Here is a 17,622-nt window from a genome sequence, read left to right as displayed (position 1 = left end):
CTATATCAATCGCACTCCATTTTATCAGGACAGTCAATATATCCGAAATGCTCTCAAGTTCAATATATCAGAAATGCTCTCACGTTGAAATTGCAGAAAGAGGGATTAAATAAGCCACATGGCTTGCTGTCCCCCGCTTTCGCGAAAGCGAGGGGGCATTAAATCTCATTCGTCTGTCAGTCTGTCCGCCTGTCCCAAAGTCTTTAACCTTGATCATAACTTTTGAATGAGAAGAGGTAGGGCTTTCATATTGCACATGTACATTGCCTGATACAATTCAATTTTATTTATTACTAGTGTCTTTGTAACTTTAATATATATTGTTCATGTAATTCCCTCGATAATTATTATCTTGGTCATGATCTAAATACAAAATCTAACAAAACACCGATGCAGTCTTAAAATTAATGTGTTTTGTATCAAAAAAATCTGTCTCTCAATTTCCCAAAATTAAGAAGCTTAAATTCCTGTACCCCGGGGCCTCGGGAAATAGTCTTGACCTTTGGGAACTGGAATCTTGCTAACTCCCCCAATGATATACTTTAACTGTATGATAATTACCTCTTTTAAACGAGTTATTTATCTCGTTATTACAAGAAAATAATTTATCTTCAGAATTGATATCTCTTAGTTAAGAATAACAGAACTGGAAAAAAACTGATTCGAGTTAATAAAATGTGCGTGTAATATGCATAATCAAGAGGTAATGGAATGGAAGCATACTAGGCCATTGTTTTGTGCATATGATTAGTGTTCTTTTCTTGGACTTAAAGAAAAGAATGGTAGAGAAATGAAAGCATGGATTTATAAAATCAATCTCATTTGTTTAAAAGTGTGATAAATGAGCGTAAGAATGAGCGTACATGTTTTTTTTTCCTTTAAATTTTCCTAATTGAATACAATTATTATTTTGAATATTCATTTTTCACACTTTTAAACAAATGAGATTGATTTTATAAATCCATGCTTTCATTTCTCTACCATTCTTTTTACGTTCTTGTCACTGTTGCTTCATTAAAAAAACAAACAAACAAAAAATCTTCTCTTGATCAAATGATCAAACAAACAATAAAAAATGAGTTATTATTTTTATTTGCGAGGAATTATATTTTTTTTACATTGATTTCTTAGGTGTTTGGCTCACTAGGAAAAATATATTGAAACGTAATCGGTAGAAGTGCACACAATTAGTGCAAAATATTACTTTATTTTTGGCGCGCAATTGTTTTCCTTTATACACAAATTTTCCATCAATGTGTAAAAACGTTTTTGAAGGGAAGTTACAATCAAGATAACGGTTAAGACAGGTACAATTCCATCTACAATGTATAAATGTATATAACATATGTTGACTGCAAAGACAGATTTCGAAATAAATAATGTCAAAATGTTAGAAATAAATAGTCCGTTTTCAATTACCTTGAAAATTACCTTGAAAATAAATAATATTCAGCCATGCATGTCCTAAAAAACTTTGAAAATGAATAATGTGCCAATGCCAGGTGCTACCCCCCCCCCTTTTTTTTTTGTTTCCATGTCAAACTCAAACTTTTTTTTTCATTGAAGATCTTGAAGAATAGCTGACTGCACATGAAATTTTGTTTAAATCTGCTGATTAAAACCGGTTCATTGTTGTAGACTTACTGTTTAAGACAGCAAACTGTTGATACATGTGTGAATGTAGGAATATCTGGAATAACGGGATTAGATACGGTTCAATATACACAGCTTAAGTTTTTACCTGTGCACGTGTAATGACAATACTTGATCGAAATTTTCAAATGTTTTAGAGTAGATAACGAAAGTATTGAAAGACGTCAGTCTAGATAACGAGACCATGGCAAGAAAATTAATGTACAGTGTTTCTTAAAAAAAAAACTTGGATGAACACGCATGCACGGACTAATATAAGCATTTTTTTTAAAGATTAAACTGGGCTTTATGTGTAAATTCCAGGTAACATATTTAAACTGCAGATTTCAGTGATTAAAGCAAATGAAATGGGAAAATGCTTTAAATAAAAATTAATTCTGACATATATCCAGAATTTATTTATTTATTTATTTATTTATTTATTTTTGGTTACCTGTATTAATCGGAAAATTCCATGCGAAAATATAGCGATCGAACTTGTTGACAGTATGTTATATTGGCGATGACATCGTGAGTTGGTCAGAAGAGTGTAAACCAACACATATAATTTATATATACATCGCTTTTATTTTTTTCTAGTGATTGAGAGGCGTTTACATTTTAACATGTCCGCTTTCAACATGATAATTTAGTTTTGTTTTTGTTTTTTTGTTTTTTTTGTTGTTGTTGTTGTTGAAATTTTGTTGTTGTTGTTGCTATTTTTTGTAATCGCCTCACACTCTGTCGAGTTGTTTTGAAGTCGTAACTAGTTTTGAGTAGTTTCCTTATATTAACAAATGTAAATCCAGATGCATGGTACTTAATAATAATATTTTAAATCTCTAGGGTTATTTTCCGTCCTTCTTTAACGGGCGATGCGTCGAAAGAAATAAAAGAAAATTACTTACTGTATTTGGTCATGGCAAGATTCGGAATGCTTTCTGGGCGTGGCTTGCATAATTATTTCAAAAATTATTCATGAACGGTCCGGTTGGCTTTGTGCACGGTACGTTACGCTTCTTGCACGGTACGGTTCGTTTTGTGTACGGTACGGTTGGCTTTGTGCACGGTACGGTACGCTTCTTGCACGGTACGGTTCGTTTTGTGTACGGTACGGTTCGCTTTGTGCACGGTACGGTACGGTTCGTTTCTGAGGTGTAGTAGCACGTTTTAGGGTCTGTATATATATATGTATCTATATAGCTATAAACGTTCTGCATGCACGCCTAGTTCGCCTATATTGTATCTCCTTTGATAATTTTGGTTACAAAAGATAAAGAACTTTAGAAGCTGAACTAGACGCTATCATTTAGGTTTATGATGTTATATACAACAAAAACATCTAAATTTAAAAATTTTTAAAATTCTAAAATTCTTTACTTCTGTTTATAGATCTTTACGATGAAAATTTGATTTTTCAAATTGTAAGTTTGTGAAGATACGCTACAGAAATTATTTTATCTTCTACAAGGATATGTGAATGTTTTAGATCAAAGATCAGCTTTTTCTATGAAAGTTTTGTAAATAAAAAAAAATTGTAAACCGTATTATCAATCAGTTTTAAAGAAAGAGTTTAATGTTGAACATACAGAATGGAAAAATATATAACAATGTTGATTATATGACATGCCCGATAGCTATCTTACAGAATCAATTAACGTTTAAACAATATACATTTATTGCATGATAGTGAGGGAAATATGAAGATTTCTTCACCCATGAAAAATCATATTCCCTCGTTCCCCGAGGGAATAATAATATTTTTTGTAATATAATGTCAATCTAGGTAAACACATAGTCATTGCAAACTATGCCACATTAACAAAACTTCCCAACATCTTATTTTTAAATGTGATAATGATACCTTAACATAGAAATTTAATGAAAACCTATAATGACTGGATTCAGCTCTGAGCGTAATAGAAAAAAAATGTATCACTCAATACACTCAGCTTTTATGTTGCATGTAAAATTCATGATGCACTGTCGACTATATTCATTGGATGAAACCGACTAGAACATTCTTAATCATATGCAATCTTCATTTTTTTTGTTTACGCTTCAATTCTGAATTCCCTTGCAGACTATAGCCTTTTCAAAAAAGATTGTTCAAAAGAGTTTGTAGAAGTTTGTAAATTACAATATACATGTATGCTGTGCGGCTCAAAGCACGTTGAAAAGAAGGAAGTGTATGAAAATGCTCATAGTTGCAGCATTTATAATTAACCTTTTTTAATATATATATATATATATATATATATATATATATATATATATATATATATATATATATATATATATATATATATATATATATATATATATATATTCTGTATTTCAATATACTTCAGAAAAGAAAACTAAATTAAATTATATACTATACGACTAAAATTCCTCATTTATGGATGATCCCAGTAAATCTCTTAATTTTCACTAAAAAGGTATGATACCTGCAAAGTTTACTAATTATTGAATTACTGTGTATTAGAAATTCCGCAGCTTCACTTTTTCGCGATCCGACTCAGCTTTTCCGCAAAAGAAATCAGGCTTTTCCGCGACAAGTTTTACTGCTATTCTGTAATTATACAATGTATATCTTTTGCTTTTCCACGATTTGTTTTAGCATACACCTCCTCCGTTAGCCAGGTAAAACCTGTTTCTCCCTGCTTACTAGCGTTTTCAGTCATTTTCTCATTACTGAGATTGCCATTTTTTTATTTTATTTTTTTTTTGTTTCTACCTCGGCGATTCCTATTGCATCGGTTGTAATATAATCGGCAAGACACATCGCCATTCTTTCTAAGCATAAATTCCTCGTTTATAATACATTTGTTACCACGTTTTGTTTCTTTATGAACAATTTCCATAATATCTAGAACATAATCGACCGGTGTAAAATGTGATTCATTCAATTTTTATTACACTGTGAGTACTACAGAGTAGAACTCTAGGTGGAAAATACATGTAAATGCAGGTGTATATCGGCAACTGTTTGAAGTTAAAAATGATTTATCGGTAATTAACTTCAAAATTTCTAATATTCCCTTTAAATATTAATAAAAAAAGTCTGATTTGTAATTTAAACGAGCAAAATTTACCTGTCCTCTATTCCAACAGTTCATTAATCGCTGTTTATACAGTAGTTACATGTATATGTTTATATAGTTAATTATTTGTTTACATAAAAATTCCACCTATTCTCACCTAAAATCTTACCTTTCCCTACCTGATTTTCAAAAATTGGGAATAGGTAGAATAAACCAAACCTGCATATCCAACATAGAGTTAGTCCCTCCCCCATACGTTTGAAAAGTGGAAGTACCCATCCACTTTTTGATTTGAATAGTACATGGAATATAATAGTAATTAATCTATGTAAAAGGTATAGTGACATAGCAAATTGGAAATGCTCGAAGCCGGTACCTTTTTTTTGTGAGTCAATATTTATCTAAATTGAGCATCCCCCAAACTTTCCACTTTGTGACTACGCCTTTATCAAAACGGTGCTAGTTAAACAACAATTAAACCAACATGGAGCACCTTAGCCGATCAGGAGCCATATTTGATGCAGTATGAGCTTAATTTTTTTTTCCGCTGTAAAATTATAATTTACTATTTCAATGACAGAGAAAAAAGTTCATATCAACTTTATGATGGGAAAAAAAAAATGAATGAAGCCAGATTACATCGTACAAATTTGAAATCATACAGAAATCTTTCTTCTGGTAAATTTTAGTCTTATTAATCACAGGGACCTATATACTGTATAGGTCCCTGTTAATCATAAAGGAAATTACGTTCTTAAAACTGAAAGCAGCCTCGCGTAACTTATATATTGTCAAGGTGCAAGATATGCAGACATGTTTTAAATGAATAACATTTTAAAATATAAATATCAATGAACGAAATCAGTTTCCAAGAAGTTATTTAATATAGAAAGCGTGGCATATTATCGATCGGGCTCAATGATTTTTGTATGCTGTGACGTCATATCGAAGGTCGAGATCTTCTCGAATGGGGTTGACATGCACTATATAGATTCATTTAGGCTATTAAATAAAGATACATCAAAATGCTTTATGTCTATATTAAAACTGTAACCATGAATAAGTGGAGATTTAAAAAAATACTCATAAACATCAAGAGTGATATTAATTTAACAGTCAATCCAGAGGAGTTCTGATGACGTTCCCCATAAAGATGAGTGATAAAAAACATTCCCCATAATTTTTAATTACATACTGAAACGACAGATAGGTAATTTTTAGGATAAGAAAGGAGAGACTACATCAAAACAGATATTTTCTATAAAAATTGCCCTTTATTTAAATAAAAACATAATAGGAAAGCACTTTCCCCATAACATATTCCATCCGTCCAATTCCTCACAAGTCGGTTATGATGGGTAAGAGAGAGAGAGAGAGAGAGAGAGAGAGAGAGAGAGAGAGAGAGAGAGAGAGAGTATGTAACAAGGTAACCGAATTGCATTAGGTATAACTTCGTTTAAGTTAGTATTTTTTTTTTCTCATTGGAATGCGCATGCTCGGAACTTTCAGCATAAGGCAATCTGGTAATTCAATAAAATCCTTTTCATGTCAGTTTAGTATTATCTCAGTTTTGTGTTTTTATATCTACCTGTACCAAAAATAAACCTATGTATTATTTAACCAGGACCGAAGCTTTACTAAAATCAGTTGTTTTTGTTGTTGCTGTTTTTATTTGAAGAAAAGGTTGGTAATAAAAACCCTTTTCTAAGCTAACACACTGGAATATTGAAAAGATAGTATCCTTAAAAAAATAATTATAGTTAACTATAGTAAATCAAATTTTCAAAGTTATCACTACAGTAAATCATAGTTTTCAAAGTGATCACTATAGTGTCAAAGTTATTACTATAGTAGATCAAAGTTTTCAAAGTTATCAGCATAGTAAATCAAATTTTTCATAGTCATCACTAAAGTATTTCAAGGTTTTCATAGTTATCGCTATAGTGTCAAAGTGATCACTATACTAAATCAGTGTTTTCAAAGTTATCACAATACTAAATCAAAGTGTCAAATTATCACTTTAGTTTACTATAGTTTTCATAGTGTCAGAGCTATCAATATAAGTTAACTATAGTAAACTTATACCCCATTCATACAACACGATTTGCATACCTCAGTATATTTTACACATATGTAAATTAACTTACATGTGCAATTTTTGTCGTATGAACTGATTTGCTCATATGCAAATTATGCACAGTTGAGTAAATTTGCACCTGGTCAGGACAAGGTGTAAATTAACTTTTGCATACACGTTGTCGCAAAATATTTGCTCCCGTGTGTAAAATTTGTCGTATGAACACGCAGCAAATTTACTTATGTTAAGCCCCGTTCACATGCGCTGATTTACTCACCGGGTGTAAATTTTGCATACATGCAAAATTTGCACTCGGGTGTAAATTTGAGCATGTGAACGCAATTGCATATTATGCAAAAGTAAATATACATATGTGCAAATATACACCCGGGTGTAAATTTGCGCCTACTCAGACAAGATGCAAATTTACTTTTGCATATATGTAAATTTACTCCTAGTGTATTTTTCGGCATGTGAACGCACAGCAAATTTTACTCACGTATGCAAATACTCCGTATTGCGTTATTGCCTAATTTAATCAAGGCGTGTCTGTGATACCATACATAAGTTAACATAAAAATGGCTGCCAGAAGAAGGGGAACCGCATGGCCAGAAGAAGAAACACTTACATTGCTGTCTATCTGGGAAGAGAATGAAATTGAGGAGCAATTAGAAAACCCCAAAACAAACAATACAAGCATTTACAAGACTATTTCCTCCGAAATGACAGACAAAGGTTACAAACGGACTCCAGAACAATGTAAGGTTCGAATGCACACTCTGAAGCGTTCTTATCGTCAGTGTAAAGGTAACACGAAGGAAAGTGGAAAGGGAAGGAAAACATGCAAATATTTTGAAAAACTTGATGCAATTTTGGGAACTCGACCTGCATCCTCCCCAGTTAAGGTGATCGAAAGTGGAATTCGCAAACGCTGTGCTGATTTCTCTTCATCAAGCGAGAAAAGTAGTGACGAAGTACAAGAAATCAAACAGGCATCTGAAGAACAATCTGCTGAAAAAGGAGACAAAAATGAAGATCTGACCATGGATGCAATGCATCCCCTGACCGAGGAAACAGCCAAGGAAATAACATTGACTGGGGATAAGAAAGAGCAGGAGATAGCAAGCAAAGCAAATGACCCAAAACCCCAAAAGAAGAAGGAAAGTACAGTGAAAAAAGACGGTAAAGGGAAGAAAGCAAAAAAGAGTAGATTGGAGGTAGCTCTTGGAGCCGTTATGGAAGGTTTCAGCACCACAAACGAAAAGTCGGAGGACAAATTCTTGGAATTTGAAAAGAATAAGCTTGAGATAGAAAAGAAAAAATTGAACTAGAAAAAGCCAAACTGGAGTCGGAAGAACGACAGAAACGAGAGGAACGCCAGCATCAATCCAATATGATGAATCTGATTATGGGGATGGTTGTTGGGCAGCGTCCCTCAGGGCTTAACACTAATGTACCACAATCCTCATTCATTGGAGGCTCAGGACCTACCCGTATGTGCTACGTACCCCAATCTCAAAGTACCTCTTTCGTCTTACCTACTCCAGCGTCAAGGGAAAATGGGCCATCAAAGGAGGACAGTGCCAGTAGCTTTGTTGATGCAACTTACTATAATTTGTAAATGTGAACAAAAGGAATAAGCATAATGGAATATACAAGCATCAATCTTGCGTACATGTTCTCTTCTTTAAAGTGTAACATAAGTTTAAAAACTCATTTTTCCCCACCAAAGTACGTAAATGTACCATTGTATGTGATTATTCATTATTTTGTTTGAAATTGTTTAATAAATACTTCATTAAAATAAACAAACGAAAACTTTCTCTCATTTATTCTACATTCCAGTGAAAATTAAATCTTTACCTCAATGTGCAACGTCAATAGAAACTGATTTGTTGCAATTTCATCACGTATAACGAAACATCTAGATCATAGGTTCATTGTACATTTATATACCTTTCAAAATGTCCCAGCCGATATCATCAAATGCTCTTTAAAAAAATTAAATAAATGTCAAAGAAGGTCATTAGCAAAACAAAGCACAAGGTCATCACGGATCTGCTTAGCAGATGGATACTCCGTTGCATCAATATCCTCCTCAAGGACGTCATCATTGTCGTTATCTTCATTGTTGGTTTCGTTCCATTCAGGTCTGTATATTTCATTACTTAGCTCGCAGATGTTGTGTAGAACCACACATGTGGCTATTACTGTACAGGCGAACTGGACATCTACATCTAGCCGTTTTGATAAACATTTCCATCGACCTTTCAGTCTTCCAAATGAATTTTGTATTGTCATCCTGGCTCTGCTCAATCGATGACTGAAGTCATGCTGAAGGCGATGGAGGTTAGTCCTGTTTGAAAATGGTTTCATTAACCATGGTTTTAGAGGATAGGCAGGATCACCAATCAATACAATGGGCATGGATATTTCGCGCCCTTGAAACTGAACCTTCAGATCACAGTTAGGAAACAATGTTCCATTTTCACCCATGTGCAAGATATCTGAGTTGGCGAAAATTCGAGCATCATGAACTCGTCCGGGCCAGCCAATATTTATATTCCGGAAAATATACTTATGGTCGCACACAGCTTGCATGACCAACGAATAGTAGCCTTTCCTATTCAGGTAGTCTCCGTGTGCTTCAGCTGGTGCAATGATTGGCACATGTGTTCCATCAATGGCTCCACCACAATTTGGAAATCCCCATTGATCGTTGTATCCTTTTATAACAGTTTTAAGGTCCTCTCCAGATGGAAAAGAAACATATCTCTGTAGAAGATTATCTTTAATAGCATTGCAAACCTTGTGTACAGACTCACACACGGTTGATTTTCCAACCCCAAACAAGTTCCCAATTGTTCGGTACTCTGTTGTCGATGACAGCCAGTACAATGTCATAGCAACTTGCTTTTGGACCCCTAGTGGCTGGCGAACACAGTTTTCCTTGGGAGCCAAGTAATTGTCCAGATCATTACAAAGCATTTCGAATGCACGTCTTCCCATTCGAAAGTTTTCAATCCACTGAGAATCGTCAAACATTTGTAAAGCAATTCTGTCGTACCAGTCTGTTGACCTTTCCCTAGCCCATTAATCTCTTAAACGACCTAGGCCAGCGCAAAAACCTAAAGATAAGCAGTAAGGGAATATCCTCCTTCTGATGAACCTAAAATAATCCGCCATCTTTTTTGTTAAACTTCATGAATCATTGCCATTTGATCTAATTTATTAAGTACCATGTGAACGCTTAGCAAATATACTTTTACACCCGGGTGCAAATTTTGCATATATGCAAAAATTACACCCGGTGAGTAAATCAGCGCATGTGAACGGGGCTTAAGTTTTTCGTCATGTGTATTGCATCAATCTCCGTTTTAAGTGTTGTTATGGTTGTATATGCATTGGCATGTAAAATATCAGTCGGTTAACATGGCTGCTAGAAAGTAAAGCTCTAAAAATACGCGGATTTTCAAGGGTCAGTCCTGTGCTAAGTAAACAAAAATTGAAAGTGAACCGAGTTACTGTAAGGATAGATCTGTTGGTGTATGGCTTCAAAAGCCAAGTCTTCAAGGGTATACCTGTGTCGCCGAGAAGTACTACTAGCATAGTAATTTCTCCAAACTGCTTTCTCCACTCTGGAAACAAGGAACCATTATCTCCTCTGAAATAAATTTTCGAATATGCAAAAACGCGGGCATCGTGACCCTTCCTGGCAAACCTGTTTATGTCTCTAAAGATATAGCTGTGGTCGCAAACACCCTGCAGATTCAATGAGTAGAATCCCAAGTAATCTTCGTGTGAATGCTTGGGAGCTATGATACGAATATGCGTGCCATCAATCGCTCCACCATAGTTTAGCCCTTGATGACTTTCTTCATCCTTTCTCAGTTTTAAACTGAGGCAGGCTACTGACAGATAAGTTTATATTACAAGGATTTCAACAACCTCGTTTCAAGTCAGCATTTGGTAAATAGATAGATTTCATATGACACATTTTCAATTCGAGTTATTTCCCTTGGTCGCCATCTTGGAGATCAAACTGGTATTTGAGCAGAAATAAAAGGGCAAAAATCTTTGAATTACTAAACCTATGAACTTTGTTAACATATATTCGTAAGAAAAACTGTGTTATCTTCGCCTCATTGTCCAGTATAAGAAGTTTGAATTGGTTGAATTATGAAGGAATCTGGCCTTGTTGGCGCCCAATATGGGAAAATTACTCTATGGTCATTATAATGATCTTATTAGCAAATATAACCTATCATTGGATCGTATTTTGGCTGACTTCTTTCATACCAATTGTTAGGACTTTGTTTATACTTAATTTGACTACAGAATGATCAATACGTAGGGCTTATGGCGGGTGTGACCGGTCGACAGGGAATGCTTACTCCTCCTAGGCACCTGATCCCACCACTTGAATTTCCAGGGGTCCGTGTTTATTCCCTCTTCACATATTTGTATTGTTCGAAGATTTTTGAGATCGATCACAGTTTATTATCTTCACCCTTTTCATTCTCCTTCTGGAAAATGCACATATTCTTCAAGCAGATGTCCCATAATGGCCTCGTAAACTTGATGTTTGTAATCATACATGGTAGATTTCCCAACACCAAAATGATTTCCAATCGTACGTCCCTTATTCCGCTGAAGACGCTAACCAGTAGATGGTAACAGCCACCTTCTTCTTTACATCCAACGGCTATTCTACAGTCTTTGGGTCGGGACAAAAGCATTTCCCTACTTCTCACAAAACTTTATGAAATTTATGAAATTTTATGAAATTTTCCTTAAACATTCGAAAATTCTTATACCAATCTTCGTCCTTTAAGTCATAAGGAACGGTTCTGTCGTACCAATTTTTGGAACGAATTTTTCTTCTACTTTCTTTGAGGAACATCCAAAAGTTAATCCTATACCTAAATAGTAAGTTAATCCTATACCTAAATAGTAAGTTAATCCTATACCCAAATAGTAGTTTTTTCTGTGAAAATTCACAAGTCTGAGGCGGTCCATCTCCTTATTTTAAATGACAATTTGAGGATTTACTTATTGTACATAAATCTCGTCTGAACGCATAGCAAATTAACTTTTACTTATGTGTGTAAAGTTACTCATCTGTAAATTTGCACACATAAGCAAATTTTCGTCGCATGAATGGGGTATTAGTTAACTATAATTTAATAATTACTATAGTATTTTTTGTAAGGGTAAACGACACATACTTAGAGCTTTTTCTGATTCTGAATTCGTATATGCAAAATAAAGTCATTGCCGTCGAGATCACACTGGACGCCCCCCCCCCCCCGAAATGCAGCGCATCCCTGACTATCCCCTAGCAAAGAAGTTGGAGACTATACATTAACGAACTTGTGAGTGTGTGTGTGGTTAAGTGAGTGTGTTAGTGAGTGTTTGCATAACGTTCTGTTTACTCTAGAAAAGGCAAAGGGTTTTAGAACATTAAGAGATGTATATTATCAGTTGAACAGATAAAGATAAAACTAACTACTTTTGTACTCCTCTGTAAAGTTGGAATGGTACCTAGTCTCTCGGTTTATTGCTTTTGCACATTGTCTTGACAAACAGCATGAAAAAATAAATGAAATTGAGGAAATGCCAAGATTAAAAACATATACGGCAAGGAAAAAGTAACGCATATCTAAATACATAAGGTTAGCATTTATTACTATGCGACACAATGATAGTTAATTATAATTTTAAGTAATACTTTATTCATAATTGTCATAAATAAAGGCATAATATCATATCAAACGACATTTAAGCACCGCAGTTATTGACTGTAGGGAGTAGGGGTCTGAATTTCAAAATTCAAAATTTCAAAAGTCAATATCGTGTATGTCGTAATCCCGTATTTATTGCAGCTGATGTCATTTTGAGCGTGGAATTGATCAGATGGTAGATTTTTCGAATAGATATGAGATTTCGCTCCGCCATAAGAGCTTGCATACTGCCTATTGGCGGTGCTTGAAATGAAATTTCAGAGTCAAATTTGTCGATCAATTTCGTCCCATAATTACTTTTTGGAGACAATTCGGGACTAAATGGGGACTATTGTGAGTCCGTACGTTGTAAGCCACATGGAAATATCAGTATACTCTAGGAACGTGCGTTCTTTTCATGGAAAGATGTGGTTCTAAAAGGATGTCAGCCGTGCTTCGCAGTACAGTTAAGGTACCAAATGAAAATTTCGGCGAATTTTTTAGATAGAAAATACATTCTTTACAAGGATGTACGATTCTTTCTAGGCCTTTACTATTATCGGACAAATTTCATGTTGTTGAAAACTACATGTGGAGGACGTTTAGAATTCTTATTTAGATTTGTCACGTAATGTGGCAGTCACGTGATTTTAGCAAATATACCTGTAGTATTGAGGTCTTCTATAAATTCTAATATTGCAAGGGCATAACCAAGTTAAAAATCTAAGTTTAATTTATTATCATTTTCAGCACTCTTGGTAGTTTGTGAAAAGTGCCTCGACCTATATAGATTGTATCATATAATTGCTAAAATTACATTTGTTAGACCGTACGTTGAATATTTTGCTGGTCAAGTACATTAAATGAAGATATAATTAATTCATTTGCAAGATTTCATCAGGTTCGCAGCACTTTTCAAATATCTTCATACCTCTTGAGTTTATGTGTAAAAGCTTGTCGTAATTCATTGAGGGTATGCCCTTGCAATATATCGATTTATTACTACTCTTCTATTACCGTTCAATGAATCTGCATACAAATGTAAGGCAGTTTCGCTTGTCTAGGGAATGTACGGGAAGTATTTGAATGAAATCATTAAATAGACATCGCATCCAAGTTAATGGCCTCTTTTATATCTGCAATTAATATTTTATTTAATTACAGAATACATTTTTCATTGTATAAAATACAACTTGATCCGCCTCTCACTGCATACAAACTGCGTCAAATTTTACGATATGACGTCACCTTGACAAGTGCATTGCGATCAGTGAATTGTTTATATATTGCTGTGTTGGATTTAATCAACGACAAAAATACGTGCAATAGTAAGTATTGATGTAGTTTAAAGGTATCCAACAGTTTAAATCAGCATATCATTTCATTTTGTGGTAATTTGAAGAACATATATTTTTGTGTGATGTCATAGTAAGCATTTCCCGAAAAAGTAAGGCCCCGCCTCCTTATTGCGGCCTTAACTGTGCTGCGTTTGAGGTCTGCCTCTAAGAGACTTTTGCGAACAGTTTCTCTCAAATTCTGGCATTGTGGTGTCCAGGAATGTTAGTAGCAGTTTTACTTGCAATTCGAAATCGTTCCGTCGGTAAAGTAAACGATTCTCCCTGACCGAAAGTCCCGTTGCCTCCCGAAGACATCCGTTTCTTGGATGGTCTTGCACGCTTCCTGTTAACATTAGATTTTCTTCTAATCGCGATAAAGTAGTTTGGAACACATTAAATTGCGGAGTAAATTGCTCCGCAGTTTATTCTGATGGTGTCTTTGCATTAGGAAGTCAATAACCAGACCTTACAGAATTTCAGTAGGAGGTTGCATCTTTTAGGATCAAAATCTGATCAAATTTCACCGGACATTTTCAAAAAAAAAAAATCATTGGAAATTGCAAAAATGCTTCAACACATCCAAAATTTTAGCTACATGTCTTTCAAACTGAAGCGCAAAGGCAAACTACTAGTGCTCACGTCGAACACACCAGAGTCATGGTTGAGTGATTTTCTACTGCATATCCATTTCTGGACATTATTTAAACCTCAAATAAATTCAAAACTATATTAACCATGATTAGACGCAGTTGCAGTATATCAATTAAAAATATGCATTTTTTTTCCTTTCAGTATATTTTTTTTTCAGCTTTATATCAAAAGTTTAAAGAACAGCTGGTACTTCATCCGACTAATGCACCTTCAATGATTCCTCTACAAAAGAAAGATAAAGACTTGATATACTAATAAGGATATGATATATCTACAAAGGAAGAGAAAGACATAATGTACGGTTATGGTTAAAAAATATAAAGTTTTATTCATTTAAGTATTACAAGCTTCTGAACAGCTTAGTTCATTCTCTTTGGCCTACTAAAATTTTTAATATGGATAATGAAGTAGATTTGGTTAGTAGTGTTTTGGTCTTACTATTCCCTAATAATTTAATGATTCCACAAAGGTTTGAAATTCGCTTAAATATAAGTTGAATATATAAATGTGAGAAATCAGGAAATAATGTGACACAAATGAGGTCTATTCTGGAAATATGATGTCATTAATTTGTTACATTCCTTAGTTTTTAACAGAAAAGGCCTCAAAATGACACATTTAAAGGATGATTTTCCTTTACAAAAAATAGTGTGCACAGCTGTCGACAAATTCAATTTCCAGAAATGTGTAAAAACCTTTAAGAAAGCACATTTCTTAAAATCTTTGTGTGTTATGCATGTTGTCTTTATTGTTTGAAAGAGAATTCCACTGAAAATTGATGTCCTCTGTAACTTTGTAAGAAATAAGAGAAAGGGCATAAGTCCATGAAGTCACAATTGCCATTTAGGAGGTCACGTAAGATAAACGATTGTTATGATCTTACTGTATGGGCCTTAACATTTCAGAATGATAAGTTGTTATTTATAAAAACAATTTCCAATGAAAATAAAACAAAACCAGATTTGTATTAAAACCGTACCTTCTTCTTCAAGACAATCCTATATAAGTTGTCGAAAATTGATCAAGGGGACTTTAGGATTTTTGGGTTTTAGGAAAGAGAGCCTGATTCATGTGTATCATACATTCAGTTCAGAATAAGAACAATTTATGAGAATCGCTTACATTTTGATTAGTTGATGACACCATCATTGCCCAGGGAGGAGGAGAACAAAGAATTTCTGAATTTCTTTTCCCATTGTCAAAGAGGGGACTTCAAAACTTTGGTTCATTAGTTCGACGAAAAAGATGCACCACGAGAGAGAGAGAGAGAGAGAGAGAGAGAGAGAGAGAGAGACATCATATGAGGATGAGGATATTTATATTTTGCCAAAGATGCAAGAAAATTTAGAAAAGAATTCTGAATATACCATGGGGATATTTTTGTATTTGTAAAGATGTAAAGTTAAATGTATTGAAGCTCCAGGATATGTTATCGTTGTTTTGGCAAGATCAAAAATGTTTAAAGATTCTGCAAAATATAATGACTATTTGCGTCTGGTAATAACACTTATCAACAACATAAAAAAATGTTTTAAAGCCCCAAGTCGTTGTAAATATAATAAGTATCGTACGGTTGTTCACAGATTGGATGGCAGCCTTTACTACAATTTTCATCATTCCAGAAGTATCTGTTATATCTGTATATGTCATAGTATACGTCGTTGGCAGTGTAATAAAGCTCAAGGCAATGTTCGTTTGAACGAAAGTTATTCGGTTCTCCTGGTCCAAAGTTTGAGTACACAATTTCCGTTTGTGAGGTAAACCACAGCCAATGTCCGATGTCTTTCGCATCGGTTCCTCCGAGCCAGAAACATTCTACAAATTAAACGCTTAATGGTAAAAAGAATTCAAACATTCTGTTGGAATTCCTATATGTACTAATGCCCCTTTGCTTGGCAACTTGTGTTTGCATTTCCGTGAAGCGAATTTCTTTGGAAAACATCTACATGAAAAGGGAAAAAAATCCGTAGTAGCCTTTCATTCAACATGAAGATGCATAGCCAACGTTTTATTAATTAAAAATAAAGACCTATCATTTGTAATTGGTCTTAATGTCTCCCAGTTGATACGATACACATAAGCATGTATTGTGTGCGATCAATATTTAAACAGAGGCAGGCTATGGACAAAGAATATATTTTTTGAATGTGTATCAACACGCACATTTTCACAATTCCAGAAAAATTACATTGTTTGAAAATACATTTTCTTAGGTAGAATAATAAGTGAAACATTATTTGATTATTAAGGAGGCTGGGGGGTCAACAAATTAACCATCAAATATAACTTAATTTTTTAGATATGATATCTAAAACTGTCAACTATCATTTGGTAAAGAAAAATTTCATACATTTTAGTTTTAAAATTTGATCATTTTTGTATATCTTTATATGGAGCTCTTCTTCTAAAGGAAATCAATATAGTCTGAAAATGACCACAACCCTCCAGCCCTCTTAATTTGTACTAAATAATCTTAGGATTACTCCGTTTACCCGATCAAGACAAAGGAGACAGGTCGAATGTTGAATTCCATCTAGCATCTCATTCCATCCCTGATGATATTAGGTGTGTGTGTGTGTATGTGTGTGTGTTCTGCTTTTGATTTGAAGTTTTTTTTTTTAAAATTGTAATGTTTAATTTTACTTATGATTATGATACCTTTTCGTTATTTTCAATTTGGTTGCAATCATTCAGATTTTTTATATGATGCTGTGGTACACTTTGAAATATGGCCAGTTTACCGTTACTTTTAATTCTTAACGTTTGCAACATATATTAAAACAATGTGTGATTGAAACTTTTCTCTTACCTGTAGAATTGAACGCTACAGCATTTTGTATAATGAACCTATCCTCCAGAGCGGATTCAATTTCTACTAACTTTGAGCCCCTGTGCCTACAGTAGTCCTGTTATAAGGTAACAAATATCATGAAATAAGACTTAAATACGATATATCCTAATCTTCGAAATTATCAACATATTTGGAGAAAAAAAGTTTAATATCAAACTCATTTGAAAAGGGATGTTTAACAAATGTTTTAAGCATTTAACATTTCTAATAACCAAAACATTTGCAATTTTTATAATTTATTGATATGTATTAATTTAAAATTTTTATAATTTTAATTAATAAGTTTTAATTATCTATCAGAAG

At 33.9% G+C, this 17,622-nt stretch overlaps 2 protein-coding genes across 2 annotated transcripts; one reads left to right on the top strand and one right to left on the bottom strand.

Moving 5' to 3' along the window:
• The first annotated feature begins 7,335 nt into the window (after positions 1 to 7,335).
• On the top strand, positions 7,336 to 8,088 carry LOC133186216 (zinc finger and SCAN domain-containing protein 29-like). Its single transcript, XM_061321450.1, has one exon. The coding sequence runs from the start codon at positions 7,336 to 7,338 to the stop codon at positions 8,086 to 8,088; it is 753 nt and encodes a 250-aa protein (XP_061177434.1).
• A 682-nt stretch (positions 8,089 to 8,770) lies between these two features.
• Positions 8,771 to 9,745, bottom strand: LOC133186215 (uncharacterized). The gene has a single exon (XM_061321448.1). The coding sequence runs from the start codon at positions 9,743 to 9,745 to the stop codon at positions 8,771 to 8,773; it is 975 nt and encodes a 324-aa protein (XP_061177432.1).
• Positions 9,746 to 17,622: the final 7,877 nt, after the last annotated feature.

This window comes from Saccostrea echinata, unplaced genomic scaffold, assembly GCF_033153115.1.
Source record: "Saccostrea echinata isolate AGI-Se365-2 ecotype Australia unplaced genomic scaffold, CSIRO_AGI_Sech_v1 ptg000013l, whole genome shotgun sequence".
Classification (NCBI taxonomy): domain Eukaryota; kingdom Metazoa; phylum Mollusca; class Bivalvia; order Ostreida; family Ostreidae; genus Saccostrea; species Saccostrea echinata.
Note: the sequence above shows the minus strand (reverse complement) of the source record. Positions and strands in the feature narration are given on the sequence as shown.